This window comes from Molothrus ater, chromosome 7 (assembly GCF_012460135.2).
Source record: "Molothrus ater isolate BHLD 08-10-18 breed brown headed cowbird chromosome 7, BPBGC_Mater_1.1, whole genome shotgun sequence".
Classification (NCBI taxonomy): Eukaryota; Metazoa; Chordata; class Aves; order Passeriformes; family Icteridae; genus Molothrus; species Molothrus ater.
In genome coordinates, this window is record NC_050484.2 from 22,475,046 (window position 1) to 22,497,956 (window position 22,911).

The following is a 22,911-nucleotide window of genomic DNA, read 5'->3' on the forward strand; positions in this document are numbered from 1 at the left end:
GTCCCGTCCTGCAGCACCGCCCGACACCCCTGTCACTAGCTCTGTCACCAGCTCTAGCCCTCGGCCCGGGGACGGTTTCCTTTCCCTCATCCGGCAGCAGCAGCCCTCCGACAAGAGCTGCAGCCGAGCTTTCCATCAGCACCGCTCTGATGGAACAAGCGGGCTGAGTTCAATGGAAGGCTTCTGCCTGCTGGTGACGCTTTTACAAGGCTCCTTGTCCCCTCACTTTGATTGTCACTGCGCACCCCACTGGGCACCAGCGGTGTGCCCGCCGGCCGGAGCTGCATCCCCTGCTGGGGTGGGCTTTGCGGGGCTGGCCAGACCTGGAGGGTCGGAGCCGCCCACGCCTTTCCCGTGGTCCCGCCCCAGCTGTTCCAGCTGCCCGCACTTAGGACCGGGAGAAGGAAGCGCTGGCCGAGATCCTTCCCGGATCATGTGATGGTGGAGCCACGTCCAACCTCGTCCCCATCGCGGGCCTGCCGAGCCCCCGGCGAGGATGGGACTGCCGGCCCTGGGCCTGCTGCTGGCAGCGGGGCTCCTGCACACGCAGGTTAGCAAACAGGGTGGAAAGTGGACGAAGCGCACAGGACTGAGCTGTGAAGGAGCGGGTGGGCCACCTCCCGAATCTGCTTTCCCGATCCGTGTCCCTGCTCGTCATGCTAGAGCTCCCTCCTGCAGCAGCCCGTGTCCTGCCACAATGTCCCAGCTTGCATTCCCAGCTCCTTCCCTGCCCTCGCAGCACCCACCCCAGCAGCACCGTCCCCACAAATGCCACCAGGCCAGCCGGGGTGTTTGATTAGCGGGGAGGCTCAGCTCCTCCCTCCTGCTCTCCCAGGACAGTTTGGCATCCACTTCGCGAGAGGGCACCTCCTAGAACCAGCGCCGTCAGTGCCTGGAGGGGGCGGCTGGGCTCGGGGAGGTTCTGCAAGCCTCCAGCTCTTCCTTTTTCCTGCAGGCCTCCCCTTCAGCACGCTCCTTCCAGCTGGATTACAAACACAACTGCTTCCTCAAGGACGGTGCCCCTTTCCGCTACATCTCGGGCAGCATCCACTACGCCCGCGTCCCGCGCCCTGCCTGGAGGGACCGGCTGCTCAAGATGTACATGAGCGGGCTCAGCGCTGTGCAGGTGTAAGCCATGGCGGTGCACAGGCCCACAGTCACCACGGCCTTTCTGGGATCACTAGGAACAGAGACAAGGGTGTTGTCTGACCACAGGGAGCAAGCACCAACATTTGCACTTGGCTGTGAACCCCCAGGTCACCCCTGCCAGACACAAGCATGAGTGTGGGCTAGTTCCAGTCCAGCCCGAGTTGCCATACTCAGCTCAGGCTGCAGGCCAACTCCCAGAAGCAGAGGGACCAGCTGGTGGGATGGTTCCCTGTCGTGCTGGGGCGTCCTTAGCTCCTGCATGCTGATCTCCCCTCTCACCCCAGCTATGTCCCCTGGAACTACCATGAGACACTGCCAGGAGTTTATGACTTCACTGGGAACCGGGATGTGGAAGCCTTCCTGGACCTGACAGCTGAGCTGGGACTTCTGGTGATCCTGCGGCCGGGGCCCTACATCTGTGCAGAGTGGGAGATGGTGAGCCCTGGCCCCCAGCCTGGCACAGAGGGGTGACGGGGGGGTCTGGGAAGGGCACAGCAGGGTTGGCCCCTCTGGCTGTCATGCAGACTCCAGTGCCGTGCCCGGTGTGCCCCGGCTGCTGCCCTAAAGGCCCCAGGCCTTTGTGCTGGTGCCAAGCACTAGCATTGCACTGGCTGAGTTCAGCAGTGTGCAGGCCCAGGCTGCTGAGCAGTTTCTCTGCCTCCCTCTCTGCTGTGTGTGTTTCTCCAGGGTGGCCTGCCTGCCTGGCTGCTGTGGAAACCAGACATCATCCTGCGCACTTCCAGCCCTGGTGAGGCTCAGCACAGGGCTCTGGCCACCATGTCCTTATAGCCTGGTGCCAATCCTGGCTGTCCTCCACACACCTGCCAGCTCTGCCTCTGTGGTCTTTCCCATCATCATCTCTATCCTCTGAGAGCCCCATAGTTTGTACTCCATCTCCATTTCCCCATCTCACTTGACCCTGCCCCATCTGCTGTCTTCCTCCTGGCAGGCTGGCTGCAGGTGGGCTGGGGTGGATGCTGTAGCCAGCCCTGCCCTGCCTCTGTCCCTCTAGCCTACCTGGCAGCTGTGGACTCCTGGCTCCATGTCCTGCTGCCCAAGATCAAGCCACGCCTGTACCACCAGGGAGGGAACATCATCAGTGTGCAGGTAAGGGGCTCTGAGGCCCAGTCCCATGCCCTGCTCTGGGTCATCTTTGGATGTGCCCCAAAAAGCCACCAGTATCCCCTACACAATGACCTTACCCAGAAAAGCTCAGATAAATCCCTCCCACCTTCTGGACCTAGATTTAAATCCAAGGGCTGGGAATCTGAGGTACCACAGATGTGGTTCGAGGGACACTGACGGAGCTGGAGCTCAGTGGGACTGGAAGGTTATGCTCAGGATCCCCTGGGGGGTTGTCAACACATCTGATGATGTCCAGAGGAAAGGGGGGAGGTTGGTGCTCATCTCCATGGGCAGTGGGACCTGTCTGCAGCCCTGCCACGTGCATACTGCCTGCCAGTCCCTGCCCCGCTTGCAGGTGGAAAATGAATATGGGAGCTACTATGCCTGTGACCATGGATACTTGCGGCACCTGCTGGGCTCCTTTCGGGCACTGCTGGGCAGCGAGGTGCTGCTCTTCACCACCGACAGCGCGCGAGCCCAGGAGCTGCACTGCGGCACCCTGCAGGGGCTCTACGCCACCGTCGACTTCGGGCCAGGTGTCCTATGGGGGAGGAGGAGAGAGGATGGGGGTCCCTCCTCTGTCCTGCTCAAACCTCCCCCTCTGCACCTCCACAGGATCCAATGTGACAGAGGCATTTGGTGCCCAGCGCCGCGTGGAACCAAAGGGGCCCCTGGTGAGCTTGGCATGGATGCTGTGGGGGGAATGACCCGTGACAACTTTGGGGAGGCAGAGGCACCAGGCAGTGAGGCAAGGAGGGGCGCTGGGCCCAGGCTGCAGGTGACAGTCTCTTTGTCCTCCAGGTAAACTCTGAGTACTACACAGGTTGGCTGGACTACTGGGGTGAGGCACATGCCAGCACCAGCGCAGCGTGGGTGGCCCGGGGGCTGGAGGACATGCTGCAGCTGGGAGCCAGCGTCAACATGCAAGTAGTCAGCTGGCAGAGGGCGCAGCCACCAGGGCAGTGGGCATCACCTCTTGCCTTCATCTCACTGGGATCAGGCCAGCAGGGACTGTGGGTGCTGGAGGGAAGGGGCAGTGCCTGGTGAGCCCCTGCTGGGTCTGGGGGTTGCTGACCATGCTCTCTGGGTGTGTCATAGGTACATGTTCCATGGAGGGACGAATTTTGCCTACTGGAGTGGTGAGTAGAGCCTTGCTCTAGGGAGGGAGTGGCACACTGCAGGGCTGGAGGGCTTTCTTTGGCCATCCCTGAGAAACCTGCTTCAGGCTCTTGTTCTGTCCCATGGGGCAGGTTGACACATAGCCAAGGGCCCTTGAACCCAAGCTTGTCTTCTCCTGGGGACTCCTTTCGTGCCTATGCAAGGGCTCACAGTTCTGGGTCATGTCCCCCCACATTGCACTGCAGCCAGCCTGGGGCTGGGTTTCATGCCCTGGGGCTGGGTTCCATGCCCTGGGCTGCGCTAGAGCCCCTTCCTTGGCCAGGTGCTGACTACAAGGGCCAGTACAAACCAGTGACCACCAGCTATGACTATGATGCCCCCCTGTCAGAGGCAGGAGACCCCACTGAGAAGCTGTTTGCCATTCGCATGGTCATCAGCAAGGTAACAAACCTGGCACGAGTAAGGGGACAGTTCTGGGCACTGCTGCTTGTACCAGCAGGGCAGGGGACAGCTCCCTGCTTGCCATGGGGCAGCTGACAGTCTGCTGTTCAGTTCCAGCCCCTGCCAGCTGGCCCGATGCCACCTGCCACCCCCAAGTATGCCTATGGCTGGGTGGCCCTGCGCAAGGTGAGTGCCCATCCTGAAGGCCGTACTGCCCCAGCGTGGCACTGCTCACCTGCCCAGCACCCATCCCTCTCTTTGCAGTATGCTGACCTCCTGGATGTCTTGGATGTGCTGTGCCCCTCTGGGCCCATCCAGAGCCAGTTCCCTCTCACCTTTGAGGCCCTGAAGCAGGTGAGAGGCTGGGTGTAGTGGTGGACACTTAATGAAACTCTCCCTGGCCCCGGGACAGAGGAGCAGAACTCACTTCCAGCTCCATTTCCCTTCCTGTGCCACTGCACTGTGTCCTGCAGATCCATGGCTTTGTGGTGTACCACACACAGCTGCCCTGGGATGTCCCAGACCCAGCCACGCTGGGTGCTCCTCCCCACAGCATCTGTGACCGTGGCTATGTGATGCTGCAGAAGGTGAGTCTATGGGAGCACACCAGGGACAGTGCTCCAGAGGGCTGTGGGACCTGCTGGCAGTGGGGCTATGCCAGGGTCTTGGGGACAACCAGGGTGCCAAAAGCCATACTGAGCCTTTGCAGGGTGGCTCTTGGGCCCAAATTTGCCTCCTTTGGGGGCAGAGAGCAGCCCTGGCTCTGGCAGGCTGGCAGCAGGATGGTATGTGCCTGCTGGCAGTGTTGGGAGTGGTGGGATCCAAACATGGGTCAGCAGCACTGACTTTGTGGCTTTAGGAGTATCAGGGAACGCTGGAGCGGGACGGGCAGACAACACTGCATGTAACGGGCAGGGCAGGGGACAGCCTGGACATCCTCATGGAGAACATGGGCAGGATCAGCTTCGGGGCCAACACCAGTGACTTCAAGGTAAGGGGAGAGCACCCTGAGGCTCCAGAGGGGATGGCCTGGCAACCCATGTGACCAAACACCCTCTCTACTGCCACCTGAGGCAGAGTCCGGCCTTGCTGGGGCTAATCCCAGCCCTGCTCCCTGGTTCATCTCAAACCTGCCAGGACAGGGCTCAGAGACTAGCACCCCTCTCCCACTTAGGCTGCCGCAGCGGCCAGGGCTCTTCACTCCTTAGAGGGGATCCCATCCCACCTTCACTGCTGCCAGGGGGACACGCCCTGGGGCTGCCCCAAGTGTCCTGGCAGATACTGTTTCTTCATTTCCCCTCCTGTTCCATCTCAGGGCTTGCTGGGAAACCTCTCACTGAACTCCAGGCCTCTCAGCAACTGGCTGATCTATCCCCTGGCCATAGACACTGCAGTCCAACAGGGCTGGCCCCACACTGCTCTGCCAAAATCAAGTGGGGGCCGAGTGGGGCCAGCCTTCTACACTGGGACCTTTGAGACACCTGGCATCGCCTGGGACACCTTCGTGAAGTTCCCAGGTTGGAGCAAGGTAAGGCAGTGCCTAACTGGGAAAGGGGTAAGAGTGGACCAGGACAGCTCAGTGCCATCTCCATCATCTTCCAGGGACTGCTGTGGATAAATGGCTTCAACCTGGGCCGGTACTGGAGCTGTCGTGGGCCCCAGCAGACCCTCTTTGTGCCTGGCTCGGTGCTGCACGCTGGCCACCCCAACAACATCACAGTGCTGGAGCTAGAAGGGGCACCTCCCACTCCTCTCCTGCTCTTCCTTGACCGACCCCTTTACAACAGGACACTTGGCTGCAGCACCACGGCCACAGAGTAAACACTGCTGGGCACTGGCCTTGCCTCTCACTGGGGCTGGGGAAACACAGGGGCTAAGGAAAATGGCACAGGTCCTGGCACAGACCTCTGGGGGCAGGTAGGGCCTGTGTTAAGGAGTAAGGGACCCAGGACTGAGCTTGATGTGCATGTCAATGCCACACTCATCCCAAATAGTTCCAGTGACCATGCTGATTCCCCCATGGCCAGGGGGTCAAGGCACCTCTTTATTGACAATGTAGGCAGAGGAAGTAGCTGCTAACATGATGACTGAGATGCTGATGGCAGCCAGGAGAGGACAGGTAAAAGCACAGCCTTGATGGTGTCCACAGGCATGGCTGGAGGTAGCTCAGGGCTGCAGGGTCTGTATGTGTCAGGATCTGTCCTTACACCTACAGATAGCAACCTGTGAGGTAGCCATGAGAAAAGCTGGCAGCAGGACCCCTGGCTGAAGCCAGGCCATCAAACAGTCCCAGCCCCTCACACTAGCACATGGAGACCTCTCAGTTATTAACTTTGCCAGAGTCACCACCCAGAGGGATATTCATGCCCAGAGAGTGACATGGCCAGCTTAGTCCCTCTGACCATTGCTGCTGCACAGGCTCTCCCTTGCTGCACAGCCAGTGCTCAGCCACATCCCCACCACAGTGGTCCTTGGCAGGTAGCAGCAGCCTCCAGCGTTAGGTGTGGCCAGCCTGGGCCCGGCGGTGTGTTTGCAGGCAGGCCGTGGAGCAGAAGGAGAAGTCGAGGTAGTGGAAGGGGATCCGTCCCAACAGGGACTCTCCACACTGCCAGCAGCGGCTGCAGGAAAGAGCAGAGCTGGCCCTGAGCAAAGGGGACACTTGTAAAAGAGTTAGTAGAGGAAAGGATTCCCTGCCTGGACTGTGACACAAGACACCAGCAGCCTGAGGGAGCTGGGGCTCCTCTGGTCCCACAGGGCTGATGTGCTCACCCCGTGGCCTGGCCAGGACATACTACCTGGGGGACATGGTCTGTCAGAGCGTGATGTGAGGTACTTTGAGGCAGAATGAACATTTAGGTGTGAATACCACATTTAGGGGCTTGGCCCTATAAAGGTTGTAAAGCCCCTGCCCAGCTAAGCATGGGGAATGCTGGCTGCCAACAAACCTGGTGGGGTGGCAGAGGAAAGTAAACAGGAGTGGCTTGGGGCGTTGGCTTGCTGCAGATCTGGCTGGAAGTGGACCAAGTCATCCTTAGCAAAATATTTCAGGGGAGCAGGGCAAGAGAGGGAGGAAACTTTTACCCAAGCACTAGTGGGAATTGAGTGGTCAGGAATAGCTTTGGACTGGAAATGAGAACTGGAGCGAGAAAGGCAGGGAACAGCTGTACTGACATGGGAGGATTTGTCTTCAGAGCCATGCTGCTGGGATGGTTACCTGATGTTGGCAGGAGTCGTGCTGGTGTCCTGCAGCTGTGCAGCCAACCTCCTCTCAGCAGCCAGTGCCCTCTGGGGAGCAGAGACAGGTCAGCCCCTGCAGCCCTGGGAGCTGCTGTGCCCAGAGCCCACCACATCAGCACCGCCCCCTCTGGGCTGGATCCCCTTCCCAATCCTCACCTTCTCCCTGTCAGACAGGGCTGCAAACCACTGCTTCCTTTCCTGCTCCTGCTCCCGGCGGTGCTGCTCCTCCCGCTGTGCTTGCTCCCGTTGCTTCCGCTGGGCTTTCTGTGCCCGCTTCTTCTCCAGCTTCTTGGCCTCCATCTCCTGTGTCAGGGGCCCTGGCACCTGAGGGCAGGCAGCATCTCCCACTGAGCCGGGGCAATGCACGAGTGGGAAGGGAGAGCTTTGCTCTGGGGCTCCCCTGTGGGTGAGGGCAGCGGGCAGGCCCCACCTTGGCACGGCTGTAGTCGTACTTGTCTGGATGGGCCACCATGAACTTGCGGAAGGCATTGCGGGTCCGTCTGTCAGCAGAGGTGCAGTATGGAGTCCTCTCCTGCCTGTCCCTGTGAGACAAGGGAGACCAGCTTGCTCACACTGCCATCTCACTGTTTGCATCCCACTGGGCTGTGAGCCCAGAGATCCCCCCAGAGATGAGCAGCGTGTACTGCAGGCCACAACATCACAGCCAAGGAGGGGAAAGTTCCTTATCCCTATACCAGAATCCTCCAAGTCCTCCTTGCCTCTCAAAGCCCCTGCATGGGGCTTTTGTCTCATCCTGGCCCTTGGAACAGCCCACCAATAAAGCTGGGTGCACCTTGAGGCAGTGCCCCCTGCTGCCATGCCAGACCAGGCAGGCAGAGAGAAGGGTGGTTCAGCTCCTAGCCCTCCCATAAAAACCTCAGACATCCCGGGTCACAGAGACCAATACTGGCTGTCCCAGGACAAGACTGGCACCAGTTTCTTGTGGCTGAGACAGGAGTGAGTTGCTGGACTCTCACAGCTGGAGTTATGAACCACTGGGTGCCCTGCAGCCATACCTGAGGGCAGGGTCCGCTCCTGCCTGCAGCAGCAGACACACAGCCTCAGCCCTGCCAGCCTGAGCTGCCACGTGAAGCAGGGTGCAGCCCTGCTCGTCCACGGGCTGGTTCAGCAGGGAGCGGGCCATATCCAGAGACTGCCCATCTTCACTGTGCTCTGGCAGGCCCCCATTCTCTGGCACTCCCAGGAGGTGCCGCAGTGTCTGCACATCCCCTGTCTTGCAGGCAGTGAACAGAGCATCGCAGAGCTGGGTCTGAAGGTCTCCTGTGAGGGAAGAACAGGAGGGGAGTCTGATGGGCAGATTGGGCAAAGCAACACTCTGGTCTGGCCAGGGAACACACACAATGCCTCAGCTTGCTAGCTGGATTTGGGCACTGCAGGATCTCCAGCACCTTCAGAGTCTGTGGCCATGTGCTATGGCATTGCTAGGCACTGTTGTCAGCAGCCAAGTCTCCTCCTGCAGTAAGACCCACTCTAATCCCCCCAACACACCTGGCTTAGCCAGGTGCTGCCTGGTCCCCTTGGCTCCAAACACACAGCTCACTCGAAAGCACATGACTGCAACTGCACTAAAGACTTCTCAGACCCAGCTGTTCTGAGTATCTGCATGACAATGTGCTCTTCACCCCACTGAAAAGCCACCAGTAAATGGGGCGAGCATCCAGCCAACACAGCTCCCAACACCACTTACCTCCATTGCTCCAGGGAAGCAGCCCAGCCTCAGCCTCCCCCTGAAGCTCTGTCACTGCCTCCAAGCCAGGTTGCCCACCAGCCTCTTTAGCACACGGCCCTGCACAGGCAGCACGTGAGGAAGAGGGTCAGTGTCAGCCTGCATCCCAGCCATGGCCTTCCTACACTGCCCCTGCCAGTTCTTCCCCTCACCTTTCTCCACCTTCTTGTCCCTCTTCTTCCTCCTTTTGCGGTTTCGCTTGGGCATCACTTCGAACTCCCGGAGGTCCAAGGTCCCCAGTGTCACTTCCACAGTCTCCAGTTCTCCTGCAGGGCTTTCTTCCTCCTCTTCCTCCTCCTCCTCTGGGGCTGAGGAGGGTGATAAGACTGGGGCTAGGGCTCCACACACAGAACTCGGGGCTCTGAGCCAAGAACACCCTGTCTTTCTCCTGTCCAGCCGCACTCTGAAGCTGCAAATCTGGCCCATGCCCATGCCATAACATCAAACCCCTCCTGCTTGCTCAGAGTCATGTCTCCCTCCATGGTTCAACTCACCAGTTGTGTCCTCCTGCGGGGGATGCACCTCTGCCTTCTGCTGCCTCTTCTGCCAGACCTTCCTGGGGGACCCAGTGATGTCCTCCAGTGGCGTGTCCTTCCCTGGGCAGCAAGGGTGCTCCTGTCACTACCTGGGGACAGGGAGCACCCCATGTCTCCAGGGTCTGAGGGCTGAAGAGCTAGCACCTCCACCCCATAGGGTAGTGTCCCCTAATGCACGAGGGACCATGTCACCCCACCTGCCCTGACCCACAGGCACAAGGGCTGGCCCAACTCACCATACACCTGCAGGTTGGCCAGCGTGGCGTGGACTCGCAGCACCTCTCGCAGGGTGGCCCTGCGGGTGCTGAGGGGGATGTGGCAGATGCGAGGGTCCCCTCGGGTGAGGGGTGGGCTCCTGCCACCGAAGAGCAGCGCACGGTTGTGATGAGGGGCCCGGAGGAAGATGCGCTGAGCTTCACTCAGGTGCTGTGCCCAGGCCGCCAGGAGGTCCTGAATATCCTGGGGAGAAAGGAGAAGCTTTATGGGATCCTGAGCACACTATGTGGGCAAATGTAGCTCTGGAGTAGGGACAAATCCAGAGAGAGTAGCCTCAGCTGGGCCCTGCCCCTTTTCCAGAGCCCACCGCCCCTGCCATGGCCCCCAGCAGCAACGTGGCAGAGGCAGCAGGAGCACTCCCTGCCAAGTGCACCCTCACCTTGAGCAGAGCAGCCTCGTTGTAGCGGCGCAGGGAGGCCCCAGCGGATCTGGGGGCTGAGCCCGGGGTCTGGGCGTCCCGAAGGCCCTGCGCTGTGCCCCGCCGTGCTCGCACCGTGTACCGGTGGAAGGTCTTGTGCTCCTGCACCTGCAGGCTGTGGAGAGGGGCAGGCATAAGCCACAGAGCTTAGTGTGCGTGGCATTAACATGCAAAAGCAGCTCCAGCTGACTGTGCTCAGAGGGACGGTCCCACTGTACTCACCCCCGGAACACTGCTCCTGCGAAGTGCCCACCACCCATCATCAGCACAACCCAGCATGTGCTTGCACTGAGGCTCTGCAGTGATGCTGTCAGCTCCACCGGCTCCTCAATGTCACCCTGATACACAGACACACTTGTTAGTACCCATGGTGTTACCTCCTTACCTCCTGCTGTCCCCAGGACAGAGACCAGCCTCTCTGCTAGCACCAGAAGCAGGTTTTTGGGAGCACCCCAGAGCCAAATAACAGGCCACCAACAAGTCTGGGGCTCTGACCTGGCACCAGAGTCCACCCTTCCTACCACAGGAGGTAAAGATGTCAGAGAGACATCTACGCCCAAGTGCCCCCCACCTTTTCTGGACTCCCTCTCCCAAACAGCTGGGCTGTGACTTGCCTTCCCAGTGAGCAGCACACAGCGGTAGGCAGAGATGAGCTGGCCCTTGGCATTGCGGAGCAGCACTTTGTGGGAGCGGGGAATCTGGGGGGTCTGGCCAGTGTCACTGACAGAGGGCAGCAACTCCGACTCACTGCTCGCATCAGAGCTATCTGAGTCAGATCCTGAGATGCTGGAAACATCACCTGCAAGGAAAAGAAAGATGCAGTGAAATAAGGCAAAGATTATTGAACAGCCTCCCCAAAACTCTCTAGGTGACTTCAAGGGCACTTTCAGAGTGCACATGACCCCAGAAATGTTCTGTCAAATAACCCTATATATCACAAACAGGCTGTGACCCGGGGAGATAGCAGTTTGGAGCTCTGGATCCCCAGACATGCTTAGGCAGGGGCTCAGTTAAAACACCCCCTTCTGTCTATAACAAATCCTAACAGCTCAGGAGCAGTGCTGGACCCTGAGAAGACCCCACAGGGACAGAATAAAGGAATCCTGCACTAGCAGAGGGCTTCATCCCTGTACAGAAAAACCCCAGTGAGGTTCCTGACAGCCCCTGGGCTCCAAAGCAGACAATCCAGCTTCTCACCTGTGCGGGTTTTCTCCTCAAACACTTCTTCAGGCAGCGTCCGGCGCCCCAGGAGTCGCTGCTTCAGGTTGAAGCGGTGCCAGTCAAGACGGTAGTGCTCAGTCTGTGGAGCAAGAAAAGCATGAGCTGGCAGCATCTTGGTGGTCCATGAAAGCCATCACCACCAAAGGGCATGAGGTGACAGACCCCAAGGACTAAACTGATGGCGGGGCTCCTTCAGCAGTCCTGACTGGAAAATCACAGTATTTTAAGGAGTTACCCATGAAACAATTAACCTGAACAAGTACAGGCCTCTGCTGCACTTACCCTTTACTTCCAGTAAATGATGCCTTTAATTGATAACATACGAGGTTTGAGTGCCAGATCCCAATAGGTTGTGAGCAATGGGGAAACAGCCAGCACTGGGCTGCACCATGCTGGGGCTGAGCTTCCACAGCAGGATCCCACCACTCATGCTAGCCCCACTCCCACTCCATACTGCTCAGCCCTGCTCACCTGCTCCTCCCGGCTCCCAAACACCTGCCCGCAGGTCAAGCAACACATCCTCTCTGGCACCTCGGCGACCCCATGGGGCTTCTCCTCACAGCTGGCTGCTGCAGGTTTCTCTGGAAGAACAAGGGAGGGCTGTGCACAGGCAGCCCTGCAAGGAGTGGAGCTTCCTCGGTCCCTCCTCAGCCAACCCAAAGAAACCTATGGTTGAAAGAGCTTCGGGGACTTTGGGGTGTCACCAAAAGTCGATTTACCCACCCACCAGGTAGCTCCCATGGCCAAGCTCCAGGGTGATCACCCAAGCTGAGTTGGGGACGGAACACAAATCTGTGGCAGACACGAGCTTAGATAACCTCCCTCCCGCCGTTCCCGCGGAGCCCCACGCACCGTGGCTCGCAGGAGCCGGCTGGGCAGCACCCGCATCCGCAGCATCTCCGGTGACCAGGCTCAGCCCGTGCAGGAGTTCAGGGTCCTGGGCGGCCTCAAACACCGACCAGCTCTCCGGCATGGCTACTGCTTCCAGGCACGGGACAGCATCTGAGGAACGGGCCCGTCGAGAACCACCCGCCAGTGACCGCCCCGACACTGGCCCCGCGGGCCCACCGCTCTGCCCCGGTCCAAGCTCTGTGTTCGGGACAATCCCGCACCACGCCCGGCGCCCGTGCGCGATCCCCCTTCCCCAAGCCGCCTATCCGCGTCAGCCCCGGGCCGCCGCACCCCCGTCACCCGCGGGGCTGCTCCCTCGTGCCGGGGCTGCTCCCTCGTGCCGGGGCTGCTCCCTCGTGCCCGCCCCGCTCCCCCGTGCCCGCCCCGCCGCTCACGCGCGACCGCCGCCGCCGGGCCCGGAAGCGCCCTCGTCACATCCCGCGCGCCCATTGGCTGCCGCGTCCCACCCCCCGCTCGCCATTGGGCGCCGTGCCCGCCAGTCGCGGGCGGGGCCGAGCGGGCCGGGCCGGGCCGGGCCGCGCCGGTGGCGGCGGCGGCGGCGCGGGGCCCCGCCATGGCCCACTTCGAGACGCAGTACCAGCGCCTGGAGAGCTCCTCTACCGAGTCTCCCCCCGGCGGCGGCGACCTGCTCGTCCACGTCCCCGAGGGCGCCAAGTGTGAGCGATGGCACCGGGGGTTGGGGCCTGGCCGGCGCGGGGTGCGGAAGAGGCCGGGGGCACCGGGGAGAGGCTGGATATCTCCCCTCCTCCAAGGGGAGCTAGAGTGGCAACTGCGGGGCTGTCTGGGGCCTCGGGTGCCAGGGGCAGCGGGTAAGGGGTAGGTTGTGCTGGTGACAACACCAGGGGTGGGTGTGCTCAGGACCCCTCACCCTGTGCTGCTTCTTCCTTCAGCTCCGTGGCATCACATCGAGAACCTCGACCTGTTCTTCTCTCGCATATCCTTTTGCAGGGCGAGGGTCAGGCGGGATGTATCCCCCTCCTCCCGGCTCTAAGTACAGGGAAAACACAGAGCTTTGTGTAACTTGGAGCTTGGCTAGTGTCAGCCACTCCTGTAGGACAGTACACAGCTCCAGAGGGGCTGACAGAACCCCCCATGCCTTGGGACGCTGTCACTTGACACAGGGTCATACACGTGCTTCTAGGAATCCTTGGGAAAGTGACGATGATACTGTTGTCATTACAGTTAATGTGTTATATTCTTAACAGAATTTTATTGCTAGCGTGGCATTTACAATCAGGGTAGTACAGGATTTCTGTAGGCAGAATCAGTGTAGTACAATTTTATAAGTAGCATAGAACAGAATTTTATAGTATCTCTTACTCCATGGTTTCTAATCAGCTGGACTCTTTACAGATCAGGACATATCTTAATATATGGTTTGCTGTATCAATGATCATAATGTAGTCTCAAAAATCACATAAAGGAATTTGAGTCATTCACTTAGTCCTCATTGGAAGCAGATGACAGTGGAGGTATCCCTGGCTGCTGAGGGGTCCTGGGTCTCATTGTCCACCAGCAGCTGGGATACAAGTTCCCACTTAGAATTTGTAACTCCTTGATTTTGTGGATAGTGCTCTGGGTGCTGTTAATACTCCCTCTTCTGTGATGGGGTCATCACCTCTGTTGGGTTGGCCAGATGCCCGGGACCTTCAAGGACAGCACGGAAGAGAGTAATCAGCCTGGTGCCAAGGAATCTTGAGGCCCATGGGGAGGGAAAGCAGAAACCCGTTTGATTTATCTACTTGGTTCACAGGACCTTCAGTGCCTGATAACTGGGCAAAGGGTGACCCACTAATAGGTGACACCCTCGGTGACACAGCAGGGCTGCTTGCCTTGTGAAATGGTGTTAATTATGCTGACCGCATTGCTGGGGGCAGGAGCAGGTGCAGGTGCCAATAAATGCATTTTGTCTGTCTCTGTCTTGTCCTGCTCTAGCCTGCCCTGCCCTATGCACCGTTGTGCAGCCTGAGTGCAGGCTGAGTTTCTGTTTTGTGGGTGTTGAGTGCAGGAAGGAAGGAGCATGAACGAAGCCAAGTCCCTCTACCCCACCTGTGCTTTACCTAGGCAGAGTGTGTTTTCCTGCACTGGGGAACCAACTTGCTGAAAAGTAGGGGTGGGAGAGATTTTTTCTTGGTGGTGAAGGGAGACTTGGCTGAGGAGCTATGGAAATCAGTGGGACAGAACCCTCTTCATCCTTCATCAGAAAGGAGTCTCCATGCTGTTTTCCTTGACTGTGGCTTTCACGTCTATAACCTGCATCAGAAGAATGGCTTCACTTGCATGCTCATCGGAGAGATCTTTGAGCTCATGTAAGTGCAGGTTCCCCTCTGTTGTGGCTGCTGGGGAACAGCCACAGGCACTTGCCACAAGCACTTGCAGCTGTGTAGGTGGAAGGGCTCCTTTCATAATTGTCCTGTCTCCCCTTCATCAGGGTCTTCCATGCCCCAAACCTGCATTTCACTTTGAGGAACTGTTGCCTGTGAACATTCCTGCTGCCATGGCTGTGGGATTGCATCTCTGTGGCATATGACCCTGGCTGCTTCACGTTTTGTGGTGGAGCAGAAGGGTGATTCCCTCACAACACTTCTCTTTTTTCACAGGCAGTTCATCTTTGTGGTGGCATTCACCACCTTTCTTATCAGCTGTGTTGATTATGACATCCTCTTTGCCAACAAAGCATTAAATCACAGCCAGCATCCCACTGAGCCCATTAAGGTGACTCTGCCAGATGCCTTCCTGCCTCCAAATGTCTGCAGTGCAAGGTAGGGGCAGTGGAGGGCATGTTAGCCACTGCTCTTGTTTTCCTACATACTCAGGGCTCCTGTCTGGGCCTGTGTCCCACTACTTGCCTCTTCTTGCTTACAGAATCCAGGCAAACAGCTTCCTCATCTGCATCCTGGTGATAGCTGGGGTTTTCTGGATCCACCGACTCGTCAAATTTATCTACAATATCTGCTGCTACTGGGAGATTCACTCTTTCTACATCAATGCCCTGAAGATCCCCATGGTAAGTCACTGAGCCAGGGGCTGCATGCGAGGTTGCCAAGGGCCATGGGAGGCATTTGCTGGTGGTTGCAACTTGCCTTCATGCCTCTCCTCTTCTCAGTCAGACTGAGCACTCTTCCTCCATAGCCACATGATCTCCTTTCAGCCTCTTCTCCAGCAGCCAGTTTATTCTGTGTTAACCTCTCTGTGCTCAGTCTGCCTCTCCGCCTGCTGGCGCGTGCCTCTGCCATATGCCACCCAATATGTGTGTTCTTCAGTGGTGGCCTTTTCTGTGATGCCTTCCACAGAGACAGCATAAGTGAGGATATCCTCGTACCTCCCTGGGATGTGAACAACCTCAGCTTCCTTGTTTATTTAGGAGGCTTGGAGCTACTTAGTTGTGAAGGTCACACAGCAGATCAGTGTGTTACAGACGGGGTTTGAGGCTTGCATAGACAGCCTAGTCCAGAGTCCTTGCTCTGATGAACAACATGAAAATGCATGTGCACATCCTTTGGAGAGAGAAAGTATCTTGAGAAAGGTGGGGTGAGCTGAAAGGCTTGTATTGTCCCCAGTTTTTCCATGGGCTCCCTCTGGGACACTGCTTAAGTCCTTCCATGTTTGTTTCTCCCTGCTGACTCCAAATGGCAGCTCTGGGAGGAACCACGGAAGCCTGGACCTGTGTTTATGCCTCCAAGGAAGCTGGTGCATGCGTGGCTGGGAAACAATCATCTGTGCTAATCTAGGGGTAAAGGGCACCTTGGCACGGTGTGGGGTTTGCCTGCTGCAGGCTGAAGAGGTGCCAGAAGGTGCCTCACGCCCTGGTGTTCCATGCACTTTGTCAGCACCCCGAGCTGTGTGCTGGGACCTGGCTTCTGTCCCTGGATACTTCTTGCTCCTAATCTTGCTGCTTGTCCACCTTCCAGTCCACCCTGCCCTACTACACCTGGCAGGAGGTGCAGGCCCGCATTGTGCAGATCCAGAAGGAGCACCAGATCTGCATCCACAAGAAGGAGCTGACAGAGCTGGACATCTATCACCGCATCCTCCGCTTCAAGAACTACATGGTGGCCATGGTGAACAAGTCACTGCTGCCCATCCGCTTCCGCCTGCCCCTGCTGGGAGACACCGTCTTCTACACGCGTGGGCTCAAGTACAACTTTGAGCTCATCTTCTTCTGGGGTCCTGGCTCCCTCTTTGAGAACGAGTGGAGCCTGAAGGCTGAATACAAGCGGGCTGGGAACCGCCTGGAGCTGGCTGAGAAGCTCAGCACCCGCATCCTCTGGATTGGGATTGCTAACTTCCTCCTCTGCCCCCTCATCCTCATCTGGCAGATCCTCTATGCTTTCTTCAGCTACACGGAGATCCTGAAGCGGGAGCCGGGCAGCCTGGGTGCCCGCTGCTGGTCTCTCTATGGGCGCTGTTACCTGCGTCACTTCAACGAGCTGGATCACGAACTGCACTCGCGCCTCAGCAAGGGGTACAAGCCAGCTTCCAAGTACATGAACTGCTTTATCTCCCCGCTTCTCACCATCGTGGCCAAGAACGTGGCCTTCTTTGCTGGCTCCATCCTGGCTGTGCTCATCGCTCTCACCATCTATGATGAGGATGTGCTTGCGGTTGAGCACGTCCTGACCACGGTCACCCTGCTCGGGGTGGGCATCACCGTGTGCAGGTGAGGTGGGTCTGTGCTGCCCCATGCTCCTGGCAGTGCTATAGGAGCAGTGGGGCTGGCAGCAATCCACACGGATTGTAGACATGCTCTTTGCTTGCAAATGGATGTGAATCTGTGTGGATGAGGGGCATGGCTGGGGAGAGGTAGTGATCCTGGCTGCAGTGGTTGTATGGTATGGGGGGCTGGTCTGGTCAGAAGGCTACAGGTAGAGCTGTGATATGGGCCAGTCACCCTGCCCTCCCAAGATGACATCTCTCAGGAACTGAGGTGTAATGCTGTGATATTTCCCTGTTCTGTTGTGCAGGTCTTTCATCCCTGACCAGCACCTGGTCTTCTGCCCAGAGCAGCTGCTGCGAGTTATCCTGGCACACATCCACTACATGCCTGACCACTGGCAGGGCAACGCCCACCGCTACGAGACCAGGGACGAGTTTGCCCAGCTCTTCCAGTACAAAGCGGTGAGCTTGGCTTAACTGTGGGGCTGGGGACTTACCCCCATCACAGGACAGAGAAGGTGCTGGAGAGCTCAACAGCTCCTGGGCTTAGAGAGGAACAAGGCAGCATCCTCAGAGATACCCTGCCCCAGAAGATGGAGGGCTACCTCTGGGGTCTGTTTCAGGATTGGGGGTTTTTTGACCCTCAAGTTTGTGCTGAACCCATCATTTCTGTGCTCAGGTCTTCATCCTGGAAGAGCTCCTGAGTCCCATCATTACGCCTTTGATCCTCATCATCTGCCTGCGGCCCAAGTCCTTGGACATTGTTGACTTCTTCCGTAACTTCACCGTGGAGGTGGTGGGTGTGGGTGACACCTGCTCCTTTGCCCAGATGGACGTGCGCCAGCACGGCCACCCTGCGGTAGGTTCTGTGCTGCCCACCGGCATGTCTGCTCCTTTAGACCCACGAGAGGCCCAAACTCGCCACTCCTGGCAGCCCACAGCCCAGCCACCCACCTCTTGGTAGGGTGTCTGGCTTTGGCACCACTGGTCACCAGCTCCAGAAGGCTCTCGTGGCCCAGCTGTGATTATTGACCAGATGCTTCGGGAATCAGGCTGTGTCATGTCTTTGATGTCATTGCCTGTTTTCACAGCCAAGGGTTCTGTGTCCTCAGGAGAGTGAAATGTGGACATTTAGAAAGTGTGGCCACTTCTCTCCTACTTGTGCTCTGGAGAGAAGCAGTCTAGAGGAAATAGGAAGCATTTTCCATTATGAAAAATCTATGATGGAGGGAAAAGGGATCCATCTGTTTTCTGTGCCTTGGAATTTAGGTTACTTGCCTAGGGAAAGACTTCCTAGTGACGCAGTCATTAACTAGGAAGGAAGTGAACTCATTGTGGCAGGAAACTTTTAAGAAGAGTTATTTATTGACTCTAATTGTTCCTGTCTGTGTGACTGTTCCTAGCTCCCCAGTTCCCTTGCAGCAGTTCATGTTCTGAGATGGAGTTGGAACAAACTGTGTTTGTTGCTTCTTCTCCTGAGATGGCTGAATGAGCATGGGGACTTCTGGTGTAGCATCTGCTACATAGGGCGCCATGGCCTTGCATGGGCTGGGTGTTGCATGCTTTGCTCAGACTGATTGCAGGATTCCCAGGGCTGGCAGGGTTGCAAAGCAGATCCTGTCTCTCATTACCTGTCTCTTGTCCACAGTGGATGTCAGCAGGAAAGACGGAGGCCTCCATTTACCAGCAGGCTGAGGATGGCAAGACGGAGCTATCCCTCATGCACTTTGCCATCACCAACCCCAAGTGGCAGCCACCCCGCGAGAGCACAGCCTTCATCGGCTTCCTGAAGGAGCGGGTGCACCGGGACAGCAGCGTGGCCCTGGCTCAGCAGGCTGTGCTCCCTGAAAATGCCCTCTTCAGCTCCATCCAGTCCCTGCAGTCGGAGTCAGAGGTGCCCAGGCTCAGGGCATGTGGGTTGTTCTTGGGGTGCTTGCTACATGCTGGGAAATTCATCGTCAGGCCCTCTGGGTAATTTTGCCCTTGCCTGGGATGTATCTGAGGATGAAAATGTGGTAGATCAGCACTATCTGGGACACTTCTGGGTTTCTAGAGAAGGTAACAGGCTGTACTAGAGCCCTGTGAGATGAGAGAGGGGGCAAGATAGCCCAGCTCTGTGTGTCTGGTGAGTGACACTTTCTCTTTGAACTCTGCAGCCTCACAGCCTGATTGCCAATGTGATAGCAGGCTCCTCAGCACTGGGCTTCCACATGAGCCGGGACGGACAGGCTTCCCGCCATCTCTCAGAAGTGGCCTCGGCTCTGCGTTCCTTCTCCCCACTCCAGTCTGCCCAGCAGCCTTCCAGTGGCTTCCAGGCATCGGGAAGGGACGGAGAGGGAGCCCAGCCTCGTGGTGCCAGTGCCATGACAGCCTCTGGGTAAGCTGCTGGCTGGAGAAGGGCAGCCTTGGACATTCCTTTACCCTTTGCCCAAATGCCATCCTGTTGTCCTAGATGCACGGTGGCATTTATCTCTGCAGTTTGGACAGAGAGAGACATTCACAAGCAGAGTTAGACTCAGGTCTAGGTGCTGGTGCCAGGTGCTAAGTCTGGCCCCAAAGGATAGTGTCAGGGTCCTATTGTTCTCCTGTAGGTACAGTGGTGAAAGACCCCTGTGTAGGGAAGAGGCAGTGCCATAGCAGGGCTTGTGTATTTTGGGAGATGCTGCAGAGGGGCCTGTTCATACCCAGTTCAGGAGCAGATCTCTGTGAGCCTGACATTAGAGTGGAGAGGGGCTGGGCATTGTGGGGGCACCTGGGCAGGAAACACTACTTGTGTGTTCCATGGCAGTGCTGATGCAAGGACCGTGAGCTCGGGGAGCAGCGCCTGGGAGGGTCAACTGCAGAGTATGATCCTGTCGGAGTATGCCTCGACTGAGATGAGTCTTCATGCACTCTACATGCACGAGGTGAGCAACCCAGAGCTGGGCTGGCCACAGGGGCATGGAGCAAGGCAGGCAGGACTGGGCTGCCCTGTCCGTTGTCACCAGAAAACCAGTGTGTATGCAGCACTGCGGAGAGGGTGTGTTTGGGCATCTGGTTTCTCCCACACAGCTGAGTCACTCGTGTTTTGGCTTGCAGTTGCACAAGCAGCATGCCCAGCTGGAGCCCGAGCGGCACACTTGGCACCGCCGGGAGAGTGACGAGAGTGGGGAGAGTGCCCACGAAGAGCTGGACACTCAGCGGGGTGGCCCCGTCCCCATTCCCCGCTCTGCCAGCTACCCCTTCTCCTCACCACGGCAGCCTGCCGAGGAGACAGCCACGCTGCAGACTGGCTTCCAGCGCCGATACGGTGGCATCACAGGTACGGAGCCAGGGCAGAGGTCTGAGTTTGGGTCAGAGCTCTGTAACCCATGTCCTTTATGGACTGGCTAGACACTGGCAGTCCTCCAGGTAGCTAATCTAATTTCTTGCCTCTCTTGCAGACCCAGGCACAGTGCACAGAGCCCCATCACATTTCTCCCGCCTTCCTCTGGGAGGCTGGGCCGAGGACGGGCAGTCAGCGAGGCACCCAGAGCCTGTGCCAGAGGAGAGCTCAGAGGATGAGCTTCCGCCACAGATTCACAAGGTAAGGGTGATGGCTGTGGCTGAGAGGGGCAAGGTGTACTCTGATGCCAGGTTCGGGTGCTGGCAGCTGGTCCTAGTAGGTGCCACATTGTCTCTCTATCTTGCAGGTATAGCCTGGTAGACTGGGGATCTCATGGGGCTTGCAGATTGGGAGCCACCTGGACAGCAGGATGTGGCATGGGCTTGATTCTTCTCCTGTACTGAGTGGACATTTTGTTGCCATCAATTGCTGAAGAGACAAAACTTGCCAGGCCAGCGTCTTTGCTGTGGCACCTTGTGTCTAGCCATGTGTCAACGCCACTCTGACTTGTGGGGTGAATGCGTATGTGAGTACATAGCTGTGTCTGTGTTCACATCTGTGCCGTCCGTGTCGGAGGATCTCTGCAGAGCCTGTGGAAACTGATGTGACGGGACTAGCAGTGAGGAGCTGCTGGTGGACTGCTTTGGAGGTAGCAGCAGCAGCTGCTCTTCAAAGGGATGGGAGATGGCATCAGCTCCATCCAGATGTGCGCCCGAAGCTGGGATCTGCCGTCAAAATGAGGGCAGGAGTTGTTGAGGGTGGTCTGAGGGAGCTCAGCCTGTAGCACCACACTGCCCTGCCTGCAGCCCTGAGAAGGTGCCTAGAACCACGTTAGTCCTCCCAGAGAGGACCAGTGTTGTGCCTCTCAGCCCAGAGCAGGCCAACAGTGGGGCAGTCACCCAGCCCTCTGTCCCTGCACCCTGCAGAGGGATGGGCCCTGGTGGCTGCTGCTGGTATGAGTACAGGTGAGATGTAGAGCTGGTGGGAAGAGCTCTGATTCGATCCAGAATGCTGCAGCTCTTCCCTGACTCATGACAGCTGGCCCATTCCCTGCATGCAAGAAAGGGTCATTGGAGTGATGCCTCCGTGCCAGGGCAGCAGCATCCTCCCATGTATGGCACCTATGGGATGTGGGCTACTAGTGGGCCCTCCTGCAGTGCCAAAGAGACCCCACAGTGTGGAGCAGCCTGGCATCTTCCGAGAGTGCTCATAGCCCACTCAGAGCCCACCCTGAAGGTCTTGTGCTCTGTGTGTTGGTTCCTTTTCTCCAGGCACAAAAAAGGCCTTTTTCCCCATGCCCAGGTGCTGTTGTATTGGTTCTGTCCTGATGCAGCTGTTCCTGGAACTGGGCCTTTCCTCTTCCCTGGCAAAGGGTTTGGTTCATCTCAAATCTTGCCCAGAGGTTCCCAGCTCCTCCTTTCCTCCCGAAACTTTCCTTTTGCTTACAACATGGTTTCAGACAGCTGCTGTGGAGACCATGCAGCTGTCTCATGCCTGGCAGAGCAAGGAGGGGCATCCTGAACCCAGAAAGGAGAGGCACACCTCAGCCCAGACTTGGGATGGTGGTGGGGAATCAGGATCCTAGCTGTGCAATATAGCCTCAGACAAGACCTTCCCACCATCCTCCTGTTTTCCCTCTTTTCTCTTTGCAGCTTCTGGGGAATTGCATCCCAGCTAACTCCTGCCCACCACTTCCTTTCCATTCCCCTTGCCTCTGGCAGGGGCTGCTTGCTTTTGTCATGCGCTCTGCGAGCACTGCACATCCTCCTCTGCTGTCTCTGGAGTCCAGGGCCATCCCTCTTCTCGTGCCAGGGTTATTGCCCTCTGCCCTTTGAGCCTGGGACAGCTCTAAGCCACCTGCTGCCAGTGCTTCTGCACCTGGGTAGCCATGAGCAGGCCAGGGGGCTTGCACAGGGGCAGGCTCTTTGGGGTAGCAGGCTCCTTATTGCCATGGGGAGGGCTGAGCAGGGCTGGAGCTACAACTGCTCTGGGGTCTGTATGAGATCAAACAGAGTGTTCTAAAGCCAAGCTCAGGGTGGGTATCAGCTCTTCAGTGCTGGGGTCAGGGCTCTGTGGACCTAGGGGCTGCTGGGGTCCTTCCATGGAGAAGTGGCTGCAACCACTCCACAGCAGCTTCAGCTTGGGGCTATCATGGCTTGGTGAAAGAAAGTAGAAAGCAAATCTAGGAACCCAGATTTTCCAGTGGCTTCTCTTGGTGTTCAGGCTGCTGCCTCCCCTCTCGGGGCCTATGGGACACTGTCTGGGCTTCTTAATGGAGTTGCTGCTGGTCTGTACAGCTGAATGGCTGAAGGCAGTGCCCTGGGGCAGGGGGAAACTGGATCTTTCCCTGGGCTGGCAGGAGGGAGAGGCCAGGCATAGCAGGCCCAAGTCTTTGCCGCATGTTTTGCTTGTGTCGTCGGTGTCCCATGTGCATGGCGAGCCACTCTTCCTCATCTCCTCCTGAGATGTGCGGGCACGGAGGTCCCTGGGGAGTGCAGTATCAAACCCCCGTGCCCTCGCTGTACAGCTGTATAGCCGTCTAATAAAGATGGGGTGTATCATCCCTGCCTGTGTCCGAGTCTCCCTTCGCTCTGTGGTAGCGTGCAGCCCACCTGCGCCTGCCTTGCGATGGCAGCAGAAGGCTGGGAGGAGCCAGCCGCGTGCTCCGGCGGCACGGGGAGCTCCCAGGAGGAGGCAGGGGCTATATTTA

General features: G+C 58.0%; 3 protein-coding genes across 4 annotated transcripts; 2 read left to right on the forward strand and 1 right to left on the reverse strand.

Moving 5' to 3' along the window:
* The first annotated feature begins 1 nt into the window (after nt 1).
* On the forward strand, nt 2-5,673 carry GLB1L (galactosidase beta 1 like). 2 transcript variants are annotated; one of them, XM_036386747.1, is made up of 16 exons: nt 2-550; nt 956-1,128; nt 1,434-1,584; nt 1,837-1,897; nt 2,162-2,256; nt 2,630-2,810; nt 2,890-2,948; nt 3,076-3,287; nt 3,373-3,413; nt 3,716-3,834; nt 3,946-4,020; nt 4,099-4,188; nt 4,308-4,421; nt 4,694-4,825; nt 5,150-5,362; nt 5,437-5,673. In XM_036386747.1, the coding sequence occupies exons 1-16, from the start codon at nt 497-499 to the stop codon at nt 5,653-5,655; spliced, it is 1,989 nt and encodes a 662-aa protein (XP_036242640.1). In that variant the 5' UTR covers nt 2-496; the 3' UTR covers nt 5,656-5,673. The 2 variants fall into 2 exon arrangements, with proteins under 2 accessions (XP_036242640.1, XP_036242641.1); XM_036386748.1 differs by having other exon boundaries at nt 3,076-3,197.
* Nucleotides 5,674-5,828: 155 nt separating this feature from the next.
* ANKZF1 (ankyrin repeat and zinc finger peptidyl tRNA hydrolase 1) lies at nt 5,829-12,345 on the reverse strand. The gene is made up of 15 exons (XM_036386746.2): nt 12,122-12,345; nt 11,741-11,850; nt 11,246-11,348; nt 10,663-10,847; nt 10,271-10,386; nt 10,010-10,163; nt 9,591-9,813; nt 9,313-9,414; nt 8,971-9,126; nt 8,780-8,878; nt 8,088-8,352; nt 7,502-7,613; nt 7,228-7,395; nt 7,049-7,119; nt 5,829-6,452 (listed from the first exon to the last, which is right to left on the reverse strand). Exons 1-15 carry the CDS (start codon nt 12,240-12,242, stop codon nt 6,332-6,334), a joined length of 2,106 nt encoding a protein of 701 aa, XP_036242639.1. The 5' UTR covers nt 12,243-12,345; the 3' UTR covers nt 5,829-6,331.
* A 356-nt stretch (nt 12,346-12,701) lies between these two features.
* ATG9A (autophagy related 9A) lies at nt 12,702-22,764 on the forward strand. The gene is made up of 14 exons (XM_054515427.1): nt 12,702-12,837; nt 13,072-13,114; nt 14,425-14,490; nt 14,782-14,943; nt 15,047-15,188; nt 16,093-16,841; nt 17,146-17,299; nt 17,517-17,696; nt 18,486-18,731; nt 18,994-19,214; nt 19,626-19,743; nt 19,916-20,138; nt 20,260-20,402; nt 20,509-22,764. Exons 1-14 carry the CDS (start codon nt 12,735-12,737, stop codon nt 20,512-20,514), a joined length of 2,556 nt encoding a protein of 851 aa, XP_054371402.1. The 5' UTR covers nt 12,702-12,734; the 3' UTR covers nt 20,515-22,764.
* Nucleotides 22,765-22,911: the final 147 nt, after the last annotated feature.

Bases quoted from the DNA above. Each gene is read 5' to 3' on its own strand.
- GLB1L (XM_036386747.1), top strand. From the start codon at position 497: ATGGGACTGCCGGCCCTGGGCCTGCTGCTGGCAGCGGGGCTCCTGCAC. The intron at 2,949-3,075 runs GTGAGCTTGGCA...TTTGTCCTCCAG, and splicing joins TGGAACCAAAGGGGCCCCTG to GTAAACTCTGAGTACTACAC. The intron at 4,826-5,149 runs GTAAGGGGAGAG...GTTCCATCTCAG, and splicing joins CCAACACCAGTGACTTCAAG to GGCTTGCTGGGAAACCTCTC.
- ANKZF1 (XM_036386746.2), bottom strand. From the start codon at position 12,242: ATGCCGGAGAGCTGGTCGGTGTTTGAGGCCGCCCAGGACCCTGAACTC. The intron at 11,851-12,121 runs GTGCGTGGGGCT...TTGTTCTTCCAG, and splicing joins GCCGGCTCCTGCGAGCCACG to AGAAACCTGCAGCAGCCAGC. The intron at 7,614-8,087 runs GTATGGCTGCAG...CTTGTCTCACAG, and splicing joins GGAGCGGACCCTGCCCTCAG to GGACAGGCAGGAGAGGACTC.
- ATG9A (XM_054515427.1), top strand. From the start codon at position 12,735: ATGGCCCACTTCGAGACGCAGTACCAGCGCCTGGAGAGCTCCTCTACC. The intron at 17,300-17,516 runs GTGAGCTTGGCT...TTCTGTGCTCAG, and splicing joins AGCTCTTCCAGTACAAAGCG to GTCTTCATCCTGGAAGAGCT. The intron at 19,215-19,625 runs GTAAGCTGCTGG...GTTCCATGGCAG, and splicing joins AGTGCCATGACAGCCTCTGG to TGCTGATGCAAGGACCGTGA.